Source organism: Gavialis gangeticus, mitochondrion, assembly GCF_001723915.1.
Source record: "Gavialis gangeticus mitochondrion, complete genome".
NCBI lineage: Eukaryota > Metazoa > Chordata > Crocodylia > Gavialidae > Gavialis > Gavialis gangeticus.
The window spans coordinates 1-17,185 of NC_008241.1; the positions used below are offsets into that span (position 1 = coordinate 1).

Here is a 17,185-nt window from a genome sequence, read left to right on the forward strand (position 1 = left end):
CTATAAAGGTTTAGTCCTGACCTTTTTATTAACTATTGCTTAACTTATACATGCAAGCATCTGCGCACCAGTGAGAACACCCAAATCAGCCCTACCGGAAAATGGAGCCGGCATCAGGCACATCCACCCCATAGCCCACGACGCCTAGCTTACAGCCACACCCCCAAGGGAGACAGCAGTAATTGACATTAAACCATAAGCGAAAGCTTGATTTAGTTAAAGCAGAGAGGGGCGGCCAATCTCCGTGCCAGCAGCCGCGGTTATACAGCCATAGCCTCAAGTTAATAAAGACGGCGTAAATTGTGGCTAGGATTTAAATCTCCCAAGTTAAGGTGAAAAGGTCACCGAGCCATGAAAAGCTTAGAATTGAACCACTAACATCAATATTAAATTAACCTTAATCCCCAAGACACTCCCGAACCCACGAAAGCTAGGGCACAAACTAGGATTAGATACCCTACTATGCCTAGCCGTTAACAAAGGTGTATTAATTACATACTACACTCGCCAGAGAATTACGAGCCATCGCTTAAAACTCAAAGGACTTGACGGTACTTCGCACCCACCTAGAGGAGCCTGTCCTATAATCGACAGTACTCGATATACCTTACCAACTTTTGCCTTAAACGTCTAACAGCCTGTATACCGCCGTCGCAAACTAGCCCCCTGAGGGACAAACAATTTAGTACAATAGCTTATTTGAGCTAATACGTCAGGTCAAGGTGCAGCCAATGAGTTGGAAGAGATGGGCTACATTTTCTACCACATAGAAATATGTCACGGAGAGCCCTGTGAAACCAGGACTGTCAAAGTTGAATTTAGCAGTAAATTGGGAAAAGAGTGCCCAATTGAAGATGGCCCCGAAGTACGTACACACCGCCCGTCACCCTCTTCGAATTATAGCACAACCTGTTACATAACACAATAGCAGCCAATGAGACGAGGAAAGTCGTAACAAGGTAAGCGTACCGGAAGGTGCGCTTGGAACATCAAAATGTAGCTTAAGACAAAGCATTCTGTTTACACCTGAAATATGTTTATTTAAATAAACCATTTTGACATACCCACTCTAGCCCTAAGAACCCATTCCCAAACACTATTTAACAAAACCAAATCAAAACATTTTCCTAACCTCAGTATCGGTGAGAGAAAAGGCAACAGGCGCAATAGAGACAGTACCGCAAGGGAAAGATGAAATAAAAATTCAAATCATAAAAGTATAACACAGCAAAGATTAACCCTTTTACCTTTTGCATAATGGTTTAGCAAACCCTCACGCGGCAAAGCGAACTAAAGTCGCACCTCCCGAAACTAGGCGAGCTACTAATCAGCAGCTTAACTCGCGCTAACCCGTCTCTGTGGCAAAAGAGTGGGAAGACTGATTAGTGGAAGTGAAAAGCCTAACGAGCCTAGTGATAGCTGGCTGCTTGGGAACAGAATGTTAGTTCTACTGCAAATTTTTCTTACTCACCACCACCAAAGGACAAAGAAGAATTTTCAAGCTATTTAATGGAGGTACAGCTCCATTAACACAGGACTCAACCTTCACCTTAAGGTAAACCCACTTGCACCCTAAATGTAGGCCTTAAAGCAGCCACCATAACGAAAGCGTCAAAGCTCGCAACTCTAAAAATCTCCCCAACAAAGTGAACCTTACACCACAACCAAGCCCTTCTATAAACTTAGAAGAGACCCTGCTAAAATAAGTAATAAGAAACTGACTTTCTCCTTAGCGCAGGCCTACATACCTCATGACATACTATTGATGATTAACATAGCCCCTACTACCCACCCCTAAGCAAGGCACCTTAATTGTTAACCCGACACAGGAGCGCAACAGGAAAGGCTAAAACCTGCAAAAGGAACTCGGCAAACAAGGATCCCGACTGTTTACCAAAAACACAGCCCCCAGCCCCACAAGTATTGGGGGTGATGCCTGCCCAATGACTCTAAGTTGAATGGCCGCGGTATCTACAACCGCGCGAAGGTAGCGTAATCACTTGTTCTTTAAATAAGGACCAGTATGAAAGGCTAAACGAGAATCCATCTGTCTCTTGCAGGCAGCCAATGAAATTGATCTCCCTGTGCAAAAGCAGGGATTCATACATTAGACGAGAAGACCCTGTGAAACTTTAAACCCCTAGGCCACAACAAATGTAACCTAAACCCACATAGGCCCACTATCATTAGACCCCTTGACCTAGTGTTTTCGGTTGGGGCGACCCCAAAATAAAAAAAACTTTCCCGGAAAACAGTAACATGACTACTACTAACTAAGACCTACACCCCAAAGTGCTTAAATGTAATCAGATCCGGCAAAGCCGATCTATGAACCAAGCTACTCCAGGGATAACAGCGCAATCCCCCTCAAGAGCCCTTATCGACAGGGGGGTTTACGACCTCGATGTTGGATCAGGACATCCTAATGGTGTAACCGCTATTAATGGTTCGTTTGTTCAACGATTAAAGTCCTACGTGATCTGAGTTCAGACCGGAGCAATCCAGGTCGGTTTCTATCTATGAATGTGAACCTTTCTAGTACGAAAGGACCGAAAGAGCAGGGCCTCTGCCACAAAAGCACGCCCTACCTAAAGCCTAATGCAACCAACTAAATTGGCAATCAGGACAACCATTTTCCTCAATACAAGAGTGAGCTGGGTTGGCAGAGCCCGGTTAATGCAAAAGGTCTAAGCCCTTTACCCAGAGATTCAAATTCTCTACCCAGCAATCGGCTTCCTTATAGCTGCCCCTTTTGTGCTTTATATTATCCTAATCTTGATCGCAGTAGCATTCCTAACAGCCCTGGAACGAAAAATTATTGGTTACATACAACTGCGAAAAGGCCCCAATACTGTAGGACCCTTAGGCCTCCTACAACCGTTTGCTGATGGTCTCAAACTCATCATCAAAGAATTAACCTTCCCCATTCTTGCTACCCCCACCCTATTCATCCTGTCCCCTGCAGTAGCTTTAATCTTATCCCTTACCGTATGAGCTCCACTCCCAATACCATTCTCCCTAGCCAACCTAAACCTGGGTATACTATTTATATTAGCCATATCCAGCCTAGCAGTCTACTCCCTACTCTGATCTGGCTGAGCATCAAACTCAAAATACGCCCTAATAGGGGCCTTACGAGCCGTTGCCCAAACCATCTCCTATGAGGTAACACTAGCTATCATTATTCTATCAATCGTCCTTCTCAGTGGTGGGTTCTCACTACACACACTAGCTATTACTCAAGAGCCAACATACTTGGCATTAACCACATGACCCTTACTAATAATATGATATACATCAACGCTCGCAGAAACAAACCGAGCCCCCTTCGACTTAACAGAAGGAGAATCAGAGCTAGTTTCAGGATTTAATGTCGAATACAGTGCAGGATTATTTACACTTTTTTTCCTAGCCGAGTACGCCAATATTTTACTAATAAATATTTTAACCACCATCCTATTCCTCAATACATCAACTAACTTCTCCATACAAATACTTTTTACCATCACCCTAATAACCAAATCCATCCTACTAACTATAGGGTTCCTATGAATTCGAGCATCATACCCTCGGTTCCGCTACGACCAGCTAATACATCTTCTATGAAAGAGCTTCCTGCCAGCCACACTAACAATTTGTCTATGACACACATCATTTCCAGTGTCAATGTTTGGCCTGCCAGCGATAAGGATTCGTGCCTGAACGCCAGAGGACTACTTTGATGAAGTAGAAAATGGGGGTTAAAGTCCCCCCGAACCCTAGGAGGGCAGGAATTGAACCTACACAAAAGAAACCAAAATTCTTTCTACTTCCATTATAGTACCACCTAAAATAGAAGGGTAAGCTAATCAAGCTATTGGGCCCATACCCCAACAATGAAGGACAACCCTTCCTCTTCTAACATATGCCGCTTTTCCAACCCATCATCCTAACAACACTGACTATCACCACATTCATCTTTTTATCATCCACGCATCTTGTACTAATATGAGTAGCACTAGAGCTAAGCACACTAGCGATTCTCCCCCTAATTGCCACTAAATCACATCCCCGGGCTATCGAGGCATCCACAAAATATTTCCTCACACAAGCAACTGCTTCCGCACTGATTATTTTCTCAGGAACATTAAATTACACCATAACAGGAAACTGCCAAATCACTGAACTAACCAACCCAAACTTAATAATAGTCCTGATATTAGCCATATTCATCAAAATTGGCCTAGTCCCCTTCCATTTTTGAGTTCCCGAAACACTCCAAGGTATAGCTCCAACTGCCGCCATCTTCCTACTAACTTGACAAAAACTAGGCCCATTAATTATATTATATCTAATAAGCCCACTAATCAACTTTGAAATCCTTTCCATAATAGCCATTCTATCCGCCATAACTGCCGGTTGACTTGGATTAAACCAAACCCAAGTTCGAAAGCTAGTGGCTCTATCCTCCATCGCCCAAATAGCTTGGACCCTCGTAATCATTAAATACGCACCATCACTTACAATTCTAGCCTTCTACTTGTATTCACTTACCATCTCCGCCACACTCCTCACCCTAAACAAACTATCAACAACGTCTATTAGCGGCCTTCTACTCTCCTTTTCAAAAACCCCTATTATTTCATTCCTACTAACAATCTCCCTACTGTCCCTGTCAGGCCTCCCCCCTTTAGCCGGCTTCTTACCAAAATGATTAACAATTGATATACTCATAGCAGAAGAAGCTATCTGAATCGCCTTTATAATACTTATAGCATCACTCCTAAGCCTATTCTTCTACCTACGACTATGGTACAACTCCGCATCCACCACCCCCCCCAACACCACAAACACTTCTCGCCTATGACGAAAACCCCTCCCCAAAACAAACCTCACAATTAACCTATTAAGCATAGCTGCCTTTACCCTTATCCTAGCAGCCACTTTAATGAAAGCTATCACAAAACAATAAAGAAATTAGGTTTAATCTTCAAGCCAAGGGCCTTCAAAGCCCTAGACAGGAGTTAATAACCTCCTATTTCTTGATAAGGTTTATAGGGCTCTATCCTATGTCCTCTGAATGCAAATCAAAAGCTTTAATTAAGCTAAAACCTTACTAGACAAATGGGCCTTGATCCCATAAACAATTAGTTAACAGCTAATCACTCCAACCAGCGAGTTTTTGTCTATATTTTAAGCCCAGGTGCAACTTAAAGCACATCTGCGAGTTTGCAATTCGCCGTGAATTTCACTACAGGACCTGACAGAGAGAGGATTTAAACCTCTGTAAGTAGATTTACAGGCTACCGCCATCAACACTCGGCCACTCTACCCGTGAACATAAATCGCTGACTTTTCTCCACCAATCACAAAGACATCGGCACCCTATATTTTATCTTCGGAGCCTGAGCAGGAATAGTTGGAACAGCCCTGAGCCTACTCATTCGCACAGAACTAAGCCAACCCGGACCCCTTATAGGAGACGACCAGATTTACAATGTCATTGTCACCGCACATGCCTTCATTATAATTTTCTTCATAGTAATACCCATCATAATCGGGGGATTCGGAAACTGACTACTACCATTAATAATTGGAGCACCTGACATAGCATTCCCCCGAATAAACAACATAAGCTTCTGATTACTCCCACCATCATTTACTTTACTCCTCTTCTCAGCCTTCGTTGAAACTGGAGCTGGAACTGGATGAACAGTCTACCCACCACTAGCAGGAAACCTAGCCCACGCTGGACCCTCAGTAGATCTAACCATTTTCTCCCTTCATCTCGCAGGGGTATCTTCAATTCTAGGGGCAATTAATTTTATTACCACAGCCATAAACATAAAACCCCCAGCAATATCACAATACCAAACACCTCTTTTCGTATGGTCTGTGCTTATTACAGCCGTACTACTCCTACTCTCTCTACCAGTCTTAGCTGCTGGAATCACCATACTCCTAACCGACCGAAACTTAAACACAACCTTTTTCGATCCATCTGGTGGCGGAGACCCAATCCTGTATCAACACCTCTTCTGATTCTTCGGACACCCAGAAGTCTACATCCTCATCCTCCCAGGATTCGGAATAATTTCCCACGTGGTTACCTTTTACTCAGGGAAAAAAGAACCATTTGGGTATATAGGGATAGTATGAGCAATAATATCAATTGGCTTCTTAGGCTTCATTGTCTGAGCTCACCATATATTTACAGTAGGAATAGACGTTGATACCCGAGCATATTTTACTTCAGCCACAATAGTTATTGCTATCCCCACAGGAGTAAAAGTATTCAGCTGATTAGCAACAATTTATGGGGGAATTATAAACTGACAAGCTCCAATGCTCTGAGCACTAGGCTTCATCTTCCTATTTACAGTAGGAGGACTGACCGGAATCGTCCTAGCCAACTCATCATTAGACATTATTCTCCACGACACCTACTATGTAGTAGCCCACTTCCATTATGTGTTATCAATAGGGGCAGTATTCGCAATTATAAGTGGGTTCACTCACTGATTCCCACTATTTACAGGGTTTACTCTACACCCTATATGAACGAAAACCCAATTCATAATCATGTTTACAGGAGTAAACCTGACCTTCTTCCCACAACACTTCCTAGGCCTCTCCGGAATACCACGACGATACTCAGACTACCCAGACGCATATGCCTTCTGAAACATGATCTCGTCAATCGGGTCATTAATTTCCATAGTCTCTGTAATCCTCCTAATATTTATTGTGTGAGAAGCATTCTCATCAAAACGTAAAGTTCAAACACCAGAAATAGCAACCACAAATATTGAATGACTCAATAGCTGCCCTCCATCCCACCACACCTATGAAGAGCCAGTATTTGTTCAAACACAATCCAAACCAAAAAAGACCACAACAAGGACAGGGGGAATTGAACCCCCACCGTTTGGTTTCAAGCCAACCGCAACACGACATGCTCTGTCCTTACTGAAGAGTTAGTATATATACATTACTCGCCCTTGTCAAGGGCGAAATATAGGACATACCCCTTTACTCTTCTATGGCAAACCCGATACATCTAGGGCTCCAGGATGCAATATCCCCACTAATAGAAGAACTCCTATATTTCCATGACCACACATTAATAGTCATTTTCCTAATCAGCATGCTTGTACTCTACACCATCTCCGTCCTCCTACTATCAAAATTATATCACACTAACGCCACAGATGTACAAGAAGTAGAAATAATTTGAACAATTCTACCAGCCATCATCCTAATTACCATTGCCCTCCCATCACTTCGCACTCTCTACTTAATAGACGAAACTAGCAACCCATGCCTAACCATTAAAGTCATTGGCCACCAATGATATTGAACCTACGAGTACACAGACTTTTCACAGCTAGAATTTGACTCTTACATAGTACCGTCACAGGACCTCCTACCAGGACACTTCCGCCTGTTAGAAGTAGATCACCGTATAATTACACCAACAGGTGCAACTACCCGGACACTAATTACAGCAGAAGACGTACTACACTCCTGAGCAGTACCGTCCTTAGGAATTAAAATAGACGCAGTACCAGGACGCCTGAACCAAACCTCAATTACACTAGCTAACCCAGGAATTTTTTATGGTCAATGCTCCGAAATCTGTGGAGCCAACCACAGCTTCATGCCTATCGTAGTAGAAGCAATCCCAATACAATACTTCCAAAAATGGTTAGAAACAAACGTTTCTTCATCACTAAGAAGCTAAACTGGTCAAGCCCTAGCCTTTTAAGCTAGTATTGGGGAACACACCAACCCCCTTAGTGAAATGCCCCAACTAAACCCAAAACCCTGACTTATGGTTTTCCTTACCACTTGATTTATATTAATTATTGCTACACACCCAAAAATTGCCTCCCTAAAATTTATAAATAACCCAGCACCCTTTCACCCCACACCAATTAAACCATGACCTTGGCCACAAATCTAAGCTTATTTGATCAATTTTCAATCCCTAAACTCCTAGGAATCCCCATACTAATCCCCGCCATATTAATAACAAGCATGTTATTATATAACCCAGAAGACCGATGATTGTCTAACCCAACAACAACCATCCAATCCTGATTAATTGCAAAAACAACTAAACAAATTATAGCCCCAGTGAATCAACCAGGACACAAATGATCCCTAATATTGATTTCGCTACTAACCTTTCTTCTTATCAATAACCTCCTAGGACTACTCCCATATACTTTTACACCAACAACGCAACTATCTATAAACCTAGCCTTAGCCCTACCCTTATGAATGGCAACAGTATTAATTGGGTTACGAAATAAACCAACCGCCTCCTTAGCTCACCTACTTCCAGAAGGAACTCCAACACCCCTAATTCCAATCTTAATTTTAATTGAGTCCATTAGTCTATTAATCCGACCAATCGCTCTTGCCGTACGACTAACAGCCAACCTAACCGCCGGACACCTTTTAATTCACCTAATTGCCGCCACAGCGCTGAACCTACTAATAACATCCATACTACTAGCTGCACTGACCCTAACTATTTTAACACTACTAACGCTACTAGAAATTGCAGTAGCAATTATTCAAGCCTATGTTTTTACCCTACTCCTCTCCCTCTACCTACAAGAAAATGTATAATGACACACCAAACACATCCGTTTCACATAGTTAACCCTAGCCCTTGACCCATTATAAGTGCCATAGCTGCCATAATACTAACAACAGGACTGGTACTATGATTTCACCACAATCTCAACCTCCTTCTGCTATTAGGACTAATCTCAACACTAATGATCATGTATCAATGATGACGAGATATTGTTCGAGAAAGTACCTACTTAGGCCACCACACCCCACCAGTTCAAAAAGGGTTACGCTACGGCATAATTCTATTTATTACATCAGAAGTTTTCTTCTTCCTAGGATTCTTCTGAGCATTTTACCACTCTAGCCTAGCCCCAACCCCAGAACTAGGAGGACAATGACCACCAACTGGGATCACCCCACTAGACCCATTTGAAGTCCCTCTCCTAAACACCGCAGTACTTCTGGCCTCAGGGGTCACAGTGACATGAGCACACCACAGCCTAATAGAAGCCAACCGAACGCCCACCATCCACGCCCTTACACTTACCATTATTCTAGGACTGTACTTTACTGCCCTTCAAGCAATAGAATACTATGAAGCCCCATTCACTATCGCAGATAGTACCTACGGATCTACCTTTTTCGTAGCTACAGGCTTCCACGGCCTCCATGTAATCATCGGATCGACATTCCTAATAGTCTGCCTATACCGACAAATTATACATCACTTCACCTCGAACCACCACTTTGGCTTTGAAGCTGCCGCCTGATACTGACACTTTGTAGACGTGGTATGACTATTCCTCTACATCTCAATCTATTGATGAGGCTCCTGCTCTTCTAGTATTGACAATACAAATGACTTCCAATCATTAGACCCTGATATTATTTAACCCAGGGAAGAGCAATAAACTTGCTCACCATGTTTATACTAGCTATAGCCACTGCAGTGGCTGTAGCCACCCTAAACCTATTAATATCTGAAACAGCCCCAGACCCCGAAAAACTATCACCATATGAGTGCGGATTTGACCCACTAGGCTCAGCCCGACTACCATTCTCCATTCGGTTTTTTATAATTGCCATCTTATTCCTTTTATTTGATCTAGAAATCGCTATTCTACTACCCCTTGCATGAGCCCTACAACTTACAAACCTCATTAAAACAACAACATGAGCTATCATTATCTTTTTATTTATATTTATTGGTTTAGCATACGAGTGATCACAGGGGGGCCTAGAATGAGCAGAATAACCCACCCAACCCAAGGAGCTAGTCTAATGCAAGACCCCTAGCTTCGACCTAGAAAATCATGACTAGCCTCATGGCTCCCTATTGAGCACCCCCACCAACCTCATGTTCACCTGTTCCTTTATCATTTTTGCTATCGGACTCACCTTTCACCACACCCATCTACTCTCGGCCCTGCTCTGCCTAGAAGGCATAATACTTTCAGTTTTTATGCTATTGACAATATGATCCCTTAACTCTAACACCTCCTCCTTTATCCTCCCACTAACAGTACTAACCCTTTCAGCCTGCGAAGCAGGCATTGGTCTTGCCTTGCTAATTGCCTCAGCCCGCACACACAACACAACCAACCTTAAAAACCTTAACCTCCTCCAATGCTAAAACTCGTAGTACCAACAATAATGTTAATCCCCTCCACCTGCTTCACACATCACAAAACAATCTGACTATCACCAACAGCCTATTCTACAGCCATTATCATTTTAACCTTAATTGTCCTAAACCCAGGAGATATGCTCATAAATACTAATGGCCTCCTCTTGGGCAGCGATCAAATCTCTACACCTCTACTAATCCTATCATGCTGACTTCTCCCACTCATATTCATGGCCAGCCAAAGCTCCATATCCCAAGACCCAAACCCCCAAAAACGACTGTTCATTACCGCCCTAGCCCTTCTTCAACTCGCCCTACTACTTGTATTCATGGCCCTAGACCTAATATTATTTTATACCACGTTCGAAGCAACCCTTATTCCAACACTAATGGTAATTGCTCGTTGAGGCACCCAAACAGAACGCCTGGGGGCCGGAATATATTTCCTACTCTACACCATCACCAGCTCAATACCACTCTTAATAGCCCTCCTATGAATTTATAACATAAAAGGAACTCTATCCATCATACTTCTCCAACTAATATCACCAATAACACTCACATTCTGAACAGACATAATATTATGGCTATCCGTTCTACTCGCCTTCCTAGTAAAAGTCCCAATCTACGGCCTCCACCTATGACTCCCCAAAGCACACGTAGAAGCCCCAATTGCCGGATCCATAGTCCTAGCCGCAGTACTCCTAAAACTTGGAGGCTATGGATTATTACGAGTAACAAATCTATTAACAGAACAAAACAATTCCTCCTACACCCTACCACTAACAGTAGCACTATGAGGATCACTCATAACTGGCATAATCTGTTTACGACAAACAGACTTAAAATCCCTAATCGCCTACTCATCAGTAAGCCACATAGGACTTATAACAAGCTCAATCTTAACCCGAAACCAACTAGCCCTATCTGGCTCAATAACTATAATAATCGCCCACGGCCTAACATCCTCCATACTATTTTGTTTAGCTAACATCACCTATGAACGAACACACTCACGAACACTCCTACTAGCCCAAGGAGTACAACTTACCACCCCAACCATGACCTCCTGATGGCTACTAGCCTGCCTAACAAACATAGCACTCCCTCCAACAATTAATTTCATTGGAGAACTCACCCTTATAATCTCCTTATTTAGTTGATCAGACGTTACCATCCTACTAACAGGGCTAAGCGCATCCATCACTTCAATCTACACCCTCCACATATTCTCGTCCACCCAGCAAGGAACACTCCCCTCACACATCATTACAATAACCCCAACACAAACACGCGAACACCTTCTAATACTTATACACTCCGCACCATCACTTGCTCTCATCATGGCCCCCCAATTAATATGCTCTCAATAGCTAACAATAACAACTGCACCCACTATGAGAGCACCACAAGAACTGCTAATTCTCTACCCCGGATTTAACCACCCGGCTCTCATGTACTAATACCTATCTTCACTTCAGTGGATATAATTTAAACAAAATATTAGAATGTGAAGCTAAAAATAGGAAATCACCCCTCCTTATCCACCTAAACATCACAAGGCTTTCAACGGATAATAGTTTTCCATCGGCTTTAGGAGCCGAAGATCTTGGTGCAAATCCAAGTGACAGCATATGAATCCAGCTATCATGCTTTTCATACTACCACTAACCATTATATTATCGTCACTATTCCTTCCTTACTCAAAAATGAACAAACCATTCCACGCCAAAGTACTAGCAACAAAACTAGCATTCTTCTCCAGCCTACTTCCATTAGCCTTTTTTCTCTACGACGGATTAGTTGTTACCTCACACGAAGTTTATTGACTAGCCTTCAACGTATGCCCCATTCACATTAGCTTCACACTAGACAAATATTCAGTCCTCTTCCTACCAATCTCACTATTCGTCGCATGATCCATCATAGAATTTACTGTTAAATATATAGAATCAGACCCCAAAATCGACACCTTCTTCCGCTACCTTATTATCTTCACTTTAATGATAATAGTACTAGTAACCGCCGAAAATGTAGTTCAACTCTTCATTGGTTGAGAAGGAGTAGGCATTATATCCTATATACTCATTAACTGATGATCCTACCGATCAACCTCCAACAAAGCAGCCCTCCAGGCGGTGATTTACAACCGATTGGCAGACGTCGGCCTAGCAATCGCCCTAGCATGGATAGTCGTAAACAACCTCTCCCTGGACATTCAAGGCGTACGAGCCTCTCCAGACCTCGCTCTTATCCCCGCATTAGGCTTTATCCTAGCCGCCGCTGGAAAGTCCGCCCAATTTGGCTTCCACCCATGACTACCAGCAGCAATAGAAGGCCCAACCCCTGTATCCGCCCTACTACACTCAAGCACCATAGTAGTAGCAGGCGTATTTCTACTAATCCGAACCTCAAAATTAATTTATAGTAGTGAAACAGCAACTATAATCTGCCTGTTACTAGGAGCACTCACATCCCTGCTAGCGGCAACCTGCGCACTAACCCAAAATGATATAAAAAAAATCATTGCCTACTCTACTACCAGCCAACTAGGGCTGATAATAACAGCAATCGGACTAAAACAACCCGAACTCGCATTTATACATATCGCAACACATGCCTTCTTTAAAGCAATACTATTCCTTTGCGCCGGAGCAATTATCCACAATCTTAACAACGAACAAGACATCCGAAAAATAGGAGGCCTAAAAAAAGCAATGCCGATCACCTCATCCTGCCTAATTATTGGTGCCCTAGCCCTATCAGGAATGCCATTCATATCCGGCTTCTACTCAAAAGACGCCATCATCGAAGCACTTAACACCTCCGACATCAACTTCTTCTCACTAGCTATAACCCTAATCGCCACTACCTTCACTGTACTCTACAACCTACGCATAATTTACTTCGTAGTCCTAGGTAGCCCACGAATACCAACACTCTCTGCACTTCCAGAAGCCCGTCAAACCCTCAACCCAATCCTACGGCTGGCCGTAGGAAGTATTGCAGCAGGACTTCTAATTTCAATCAACATGCTTCCCTCCAACATTCCACAAATAACCATACCACCAGAAATTAAACTCGCTGCCCTGATCGTTACAGCCTTAGGATTCCTGACAGGCGCAGCCTTAATATCCACAGCCCCAACCCTCCAGCCATCCACCAAAGGCACCCAATCCCCCCTGCCCTTCAAAATAACCCACTTCTACTTTATTATCCACCACACACTATCGACCATTACTTTATGAATTAGCCAAAAATTATCAAATCATTTAACAGACCAAACACACTATGAAGCAACAGGACCCAAAATGCTAGCCTACCTCCAAATCCTAATAACTAAAGCCCTGACAAGCCTTCATAAATCCCGAATCAACTCATACCTAAAAATCATTGCCTTAGCTATAATACTTATCCTGCTACTATCCCTACCCTCAATGACCGAAGTGCCCCTCGACGATGACCCCGGACGAGACCTATAATTACAAATAACACAATCAACAAAGCCCAACCACTTAATGCAACAAAAACCCAACCTTCCAAATAAAATAACCCAACCCCTAGAAGTTCATTACTGATATCCTCACTCCAAACCTCCACAGCATCTAAAAAGCCCCCCAAGGTCCCTACCCATGTATACTTATACATACGATAACCCATCACCATCAACCCGACCCCACAAACACCGGCCACCCCTTTAGATGCTCCCGTCCCCCAAAATTCACAATACTCATCATCAGTGAACCCAACACAAAAAGCAAATACCACCAATAACCCACCTAGATAGATTAACAATACTACAATGGGCATAAAACTGCCTCCTCCAACCACCAATAAACCACTACTTAATACCGCAGCAAAGAGCAAACTTACCACCCCATAGTGTGTTGTAGCACCCGCCGCCACTAACACAACACCAACCAATATTAAACAACAAAGAAAAAGAAATGCAATTTCCATTATTTTCACTTGGACTATAAACCAAGACTTGAGGTACGAAAAACCTCCGTTGTACATTCAACTATAAAAACCACTTCAACCAAATGGCCCACCAACTACGAAAATCCCACCCCCTACTAAAACTTGTAAACCACTCATTAATTGACCTCCCCACCCCATCCAACATCTCCTATTGATGAAACTTCGGATCACTACTAGGATTCACCCTTTTAATCCAAATCCTATCAGGAGTTTTACTAATAATACACTTCCTAGCAGATGACACTATGGCCTTCGCATCTGTTGCTTACACCTCACGAGAAGTTTGATATGGTTGACTTATCCGAAGCCTCCACGCAAACGGAGCCTCCCTCTTCTTCCTATGCATCTTCTTACACATTGGACGTGGCTTATATTACGGCTCTTACCTACATGAAAATACATGAAACATTGGAGTCATCCTGCTCCTCTTATTAATAGCGACAGCATTCATAGGCTATGTCCTACCCTGAGGACAAATATCATTCTGAGGGGCAACCGTAATTACAAACCTCATGTCAGCCATCCCATATATTGGAGACTCCCTCGTAATCTGAATCTGAGGAGGCCCTTCAGTTAACAGCGCCACCCTAACACGCTTTACTACCTTACACTTTCTACTCCCATTCATTCTACTAGCAGCCATCATCACCCACCTCATATTTCTACATGAACAAGGCTCATTTAACCCCTTAGGACTGCCTCCCAACACCGACAAAGTCCCATTTCACCCATACTTCTCCCTAAAAGACGCTATAGGGATAATACTCGCCGTCACCTTACTTTCAACTTTAGCCCTATATCTCCCAAACCTCTTAGGAGACCCAGAAAACTTCACACCAGCTGACCCCATAAAAACCCCTAACCACATCAAACCCGAATGATACTTCCTATTCGCCTACACAATCCTACGATCCATTCCCAATAAGCTAATAGGAGTATTAGCTATATTTTCATCAATCCTAATTCTCTTCCTAATGCCCATGCTTCACACATCAAAACGACAATCAATAGCCATGCGCCCCCTATCCCAACTTCTATTTTGAACACTCGTCGCCGACTTCTTTGTATTAACCTGGATCGGAGGACAGCCCGTACAAGACCCCTACACACTAATCGGCCAAATAGCCTCCATAACCTACTTCACAATCATCCTTATTCTCATACCACTAACAGGCCAAGTAGAAAACTGAATTATTAAACCTCTACGATACCGATACTACGGACCCTGAAAAATCCCTATCATACCAACATGATCCTAAAAAGAACCATCTCACTCTTGTAGCTAAACCCCAAAGCGCTGGCCTTGTAAGACAGAAATGGAAGAAATCACACCTCCCCAAGAGTGTCATACTAACTCAAGAAGGCAGACATAATCCTGCTCCACTGGCCCCCAAAGCCAACATTCTTATTAAACTACTTCTTGAAACCTTGTCATCGTAGCTTAAACAACCAAAGCATAACACTGAAAATGTTACCATGGACAGACTTGTCCCGCATGACAACACCTCCATTTACATTTCTAAAACAGTATGTACCCCTTCTTTACTATGTATTATTAGGCATTCATTTATTTACCACTATCACCCATCCCTTAGTTCTTATTGATCAGCATCTCTCGTGAAATCACCATCCATTGTATTCATACTAACTCTTACTAGTCTCAAGTCCATAACTGGACACGGTTCACATTCATTGCTCTTCTTAGAGACCTCTGGTTATCACTCTCACGTACCCTTCTTGCGATTGCCTGGACATTCTTTCCTCTTCTTAGAGGCCTCAACCCGCACCGTATGGTCTCCACTCATTCAAGTCCGTGATCGCAGCATCTTCTTTCTTGATTGCTATTGGTTCTATCTTTTTTTGGGGAGATCTCATCCTCTACCCAGAGGCTTATATCTAAAGTCATTCAATTAAGGTGGTACATTATTCTTGCAAGTCGAATACCGATAGGCTTTCATGCGCATAGATAATTAATGCTCGTTATACATATTCATAATTCAGCATGCCCCCCCTCCCCCCAGTTTCTATTGGCCCCGGGGTCGGCTCTATCATAGCTTAAGTAGGTAAAAATAAAAAATAAATTCTCCTCTTAAAAATAAAAATAAATTTTTCTCTTTTAAAGATAAAAAATAAATTTTTCTCTTAAAAATAAAAATAAATTTTTCTCTTTTAAAGATAAAAAATAAATTTTTCTCTTTTAAAAGTAAAAATTTTAATTTAAACCTAGGCTTAAATACGTAAAAATAAAAATAAATTTTTCTCTTTTAAAGATAAAAAATAAATTTTTCTCTTTTAAAAGTAAAAATTTTAATTTAAACCTAGGCTTAAATACGTAAAAATAAAAATAAATTTTTCTCTTTTAAAGATAAAAAATAAATTTTTCTCTTTTAAAAGTAAAAATTTTAATTTAAACCTAGGCTTAAATACGTAAAAATAAAAATAAATTTTTCTCTTTTAAAGATAAAAAATAAATTTTTCTCTTTTAAAAGTAAAAATTTTAATTTAAACCTAGGCTTAAATACGTAAAAATAAAAATAAATTTTTCTCTTTTAAAGATAAAAAATAAATTTTTCTCTTTTAAAAGTAAAAATTTTAATTTAAACCTAGGCTTAAATACGTAAAAATAAAAATAAATTTTTCTCTTTTAAAGATAAAAAATAAATTTTTCTCTTTTAAAAGTAAAAATTTTAATTTAAACCTAGGCTTAAATACGTAAAAATAAAAATAAATTTTTCTCTTTTAAAGATAAAAAATAAATTTTTCTCTTTTAAAAGTAAAAATTTTAATTTAAACCTAGGCTTAAATACGTAAAAATAAAAATAAATTTTTCTCTTTTAAAAGTAAAAATTTTAATTTAAACCTAGGCTTAAATACGTAAAAATAAAAATAAATTTTTCTCTTTTAAAAGTAAAAATTTTAATTTAAACCTCAGCAAACAGCTAAAACCCTACTGTCTACCACAGTAACTATGCCAGTTATATAATCCTAAGTGTTAAATCACTAAAATAA

The 17,185-nt window shown here is 41.5% G+C and overlaps 13 protein-coding genes and 24 non-coding genes across 37 annotated transcripts, besides 2 other annotated features; 28 read left to right on the forward strand and 9 right to left on the reverse strand. All coding sequences in view use genetic code 2, as the record gives it.

Moving 5' to 3' along the window:
- On the forward strand, window positions 1-990 carry KEG40_r01. Its single transcript has one exon. It is a non-coding gene; the product is annotated as a s-rRNA (ribosomal RNA).
- On the forward strand, window positions 991-1,059 carry KEG40_t01. The gene has a single exon. It is a non-coding gene; the product is annotated as a tRNA-Val (tRNA).
- KEG40_r02 lies at window positions 1,060-2,653 on the forward strand. Its single transcript has one exon. It is a non-coding gene; the product is annotated as a l-rRNA (ribosomal RNA).
- Window positions 2,654-2,727, forward strand: KEG40_t02. Its single transcript has one exon. It is a non-coding gene; the product is annotated as a tRNA-Leu (tRNA).
- ND1 (NADH dehydrogenase subunit 1) lies at window positions 2,728-3,690 on the forward strand. Its single transcript has one exon. It carries the CDS (start codon window positions 2,728-2,730, stop codon window positions 3,688-3,690), a length of 963 nt encoding a protein of 320 aa, YP_665723.1.
- Window positions 3,689-3,760, forward strand: KEG40_t03. Its single transcript has one exon. It is a non-coding gene; the product is annotated as a tRNA-Ile (tRNA).
- Window positions 3,759-3,829, reverse strand: KEG40_t04. The gene has a single exon. It is a non-coding gene; the product is annotated as a tRNA-Gln (tRNA).
- Window positions 3,830-3,833: 4 nt separating this feature from the next.
- KEG40_t05 lies at window positions 3,834-3,900 on the forward strand. The gene has a single exon. It is a non-coding gene; the product is annotated as a tRNA-Met (tRNA).
- Window positions 3,901-3,904: 4 nt separating this feature from the next.
- On the forward strand, window positions 3,905-4,950 carry ND2 (NADH dehydrogenase subunit 2). The gene has a single exon. A coding segment is annotated over exon 1 (1,046 nt).
- On the forward strand, window positions 4,951-5,024 carry KEG40_t06. Its single transcript has one exon. It is a non-coding gene; the product is annotated as a tRNA-Trp (tRNA).
- Window position 5,025: 1 nt separating this feature from the next.
- On the reverse strand, window positions 5,026-5,094 carry KEG40_t07. The gene has a single exon. It is a non-coding gene; the product is annotated as a tRNA-Ala (tRNA).
- A 1-nt stretch (window position 5,095) lies between these two features.
- On the reverse strand, window positions 5,096-5,168 carry KEG40_t08. The gene has a single exon. It is a non-coding gene; the product is annotated as a tRNA-Asn (tRNA).
- Window positions 5,169-5,174: 6 nt separating this feature from the next.
- KEG40_t09 lies at window positions 5,175-5,240 on the reverse strand. The gene has a single exon. It is a non-coding gene; the product is annotated as a tRNA-Cys (tRNA).
- KEG40_t10 lies at window positions 5,241-5,312 on the reverse strand. Its single transcript has one exon. It is a non-coding gene; the product is annotated as a tRNA-Tyr (tRNA).
- Window position 5,313: 1 nt separating this feature from the next.
- Window positions 5,314-6,856, forward strand: COX1 (cytochrome c oxidase subunit I). The gene has a single exon. A coding segment is annotated over exon 1 (1,543 nt).
- A 21-nt stretch (window positions 6,857-6,877) lies between these two features.
- On the reverse strand, window positions 6,878-6,947 carry KEG40_t11. The gene has a single exon. It is a non-coding gene; the product is annotated as a tRNA-Ser (tRNA).
- A 3-nt stretch (window positions 6,948-6,950) lies between these two features.
- Window positions 6,951-7,021, forward strand: KEG40_t12. Its single transcript has one exon. It is a non-coding gene; the product is annotated as a tRNA-Asp (tRNA).
- COX2 (cytochrome c oxidase subunit II) lies at window positions 7,022-7,709 on the forward strand. The gene has a single exon. A coding segment is annotated over exon 1 (688 nt).
- On the forward strand, window positions 7,710-7,782 carry KEG40_t13. Its single transcript has one exon. It is a non-coding gene; the product is annotated as a tRNA-Lys (tRNA).
- Window position 7,783: 1 nt separating this feature from the next.
- Window positions 7,784-7,945, forward strand: ATP8 (ATP synthase F0 subunit 8). Its single transcript has one exon. The coding sequence runs from the start codon at window positions 7,784-7,786 to the stop codon at window positions 7,943-7,945; it is 162 nt and encodes a 53-aa protein (YP_665727.1).
- Window positions 7,924-8,618, forward strand: ATP6 (ATP synthase F0 subunit 6). Its single transcript has one exon. A coding segment is annotated over exon 1 (695 nt).
- On the forward strand, window positions 8,619-9,402 carry COX3 (cytochrome c oxidase subunit III). The gene has a single exon. A coding segment is annotated over exon 1 (784 nt).
- On the forward strand, window positions 9,403-9,475 carry KEG40_t14. Its single transcript has one exon. It is a non-coding gene; the product is annotated as a tRNA-Gly (tRNA).
- Window positions 9,476-9,823, forward strand: ND3 (NADH dehydrogenase subunit 3). The gene has a single exon. It carries the CDS (start codon window positions 9,476-9,478, stop codon window positions 9,821-9,823), a length of 348 nt encoding a protein of 115 aa, YP_665730.1.
- A 12-nt stretch (window positions 9,824-9,835) lies between these two features.
- Window positions 9,836-9,904, forward strand: KEG40_t15. The gene has a single exon. It is a non-coding gene; the product is annotated as a tRNA-Arg (tRNA).
- ND4L (NADH dehydrogenase subunit 4L) lies at window positions 9,905-10,201 on the forward strand. The gene has a single exon. It carries the CDS (start codon window positions 9,905-9,907, stop codon window positions 10,199-10,201), a length of 297 nt encoding a protein of 98 aa, YP_665731.1.
- On the forward strand, window positions 10,195-11,568 carry ND4 (NADH dehydrogenase subunit 4). The gene has a single exon. The coding sequence runs from the start codon at window positions 10,195-10,197 to the stop codon at window positions 11,566-11,568; it is 1,374 nt and encodes a 457-aa protein (YP_665732.1).
- Window positions 11,569-11,592: 24 nt separating this feature from the next.
- On the forward strand, window positions 11,593-11,652 carry KEG40_t16. The gene has a single exon. It is a non-coding gene; the product is annotated as a tRNA-Ser (tRNA).
- Window positions 11,653-11,675: 23 nt separating this feature from the next.
- On the forward strand, window positions 11,676-11,744 carry KEG40_t17. The gene has a single exon. It is a non-coding gene; the product is annotated as a tRNA-His (tRNA).
- Window positions 11,745-11,757: 13 nt separating this feature from the next.
- Window positions 11,758-11,828, forward strand: KEG40_t18. Its single transcript has one exon. It is a non-coding gene; the product is annotated as a tRNA-Leu (tRNA).
- A 1-nt stretch (window position 11,829) lies between these two features.
- ND5 (NADH dehydrogenase subunit 5) lies at window positions 11,830-13,630 on the forward strand. The gene has a single exon. A coding segment is annotated over exon 1 (1,801 nt).
- Window positions 13,628-14,155, reverse strand: ND6 (NADH dehydrogenase subunit 6). Its single transcript has one exon. The coding sequence runs from the start codon at window positions 14,153-14,155 to the stop codon at window positions 13,628-13,630; it is 528 nt and encodes a 175-aa protein (YP_665734.1).
- KEG40_t19 lies at window positions 14,156-14,226 on the reverse strand. Its single transcript has one exon. It is a non-coding gene; the product is annotated as a tRNA-Glu (tRNA).
- A 12-nt stretch (window positions 14,227-14,238) lies between these two features.
- On the forward strand, window positions 14,239-15,391 carry CYTB (cytochrome b). Its single transcript has one exon. A coding segment is annotated over exon 1 (1,153 nt).
- Window positions 15,392-15,448: 57 nt separating this feature from the next.
- On the forward strand, window positions 15,449-15,521 carry KEG40_t20. The gene has a single exon. It is a non-coding gene; the product is annotated as a tRNA-Thr (tRNA).
- Window positions 15,522-15,531: 10 nt separating this feature from the next.
- On the reverse strand, window positions 15,532-15,599 carry KEG40_t21. The gene has a single exon. It is a non-coding gene; the product is annotated as a tRNA-Pro (tRNA).
- Window positions 15,600-15,606: 7 nt separating this feature from the next.
- Window positions 15,607-15,677, forward strand: KEG40_t22. The gene has a single exon. It is a non-coding gene; the product is annotated as a tRNA-Phe (tRNA).
- Window positions 15,678-17,185: a sequence feature (control region).
- Window positions 16,258-17,095: a repeat region.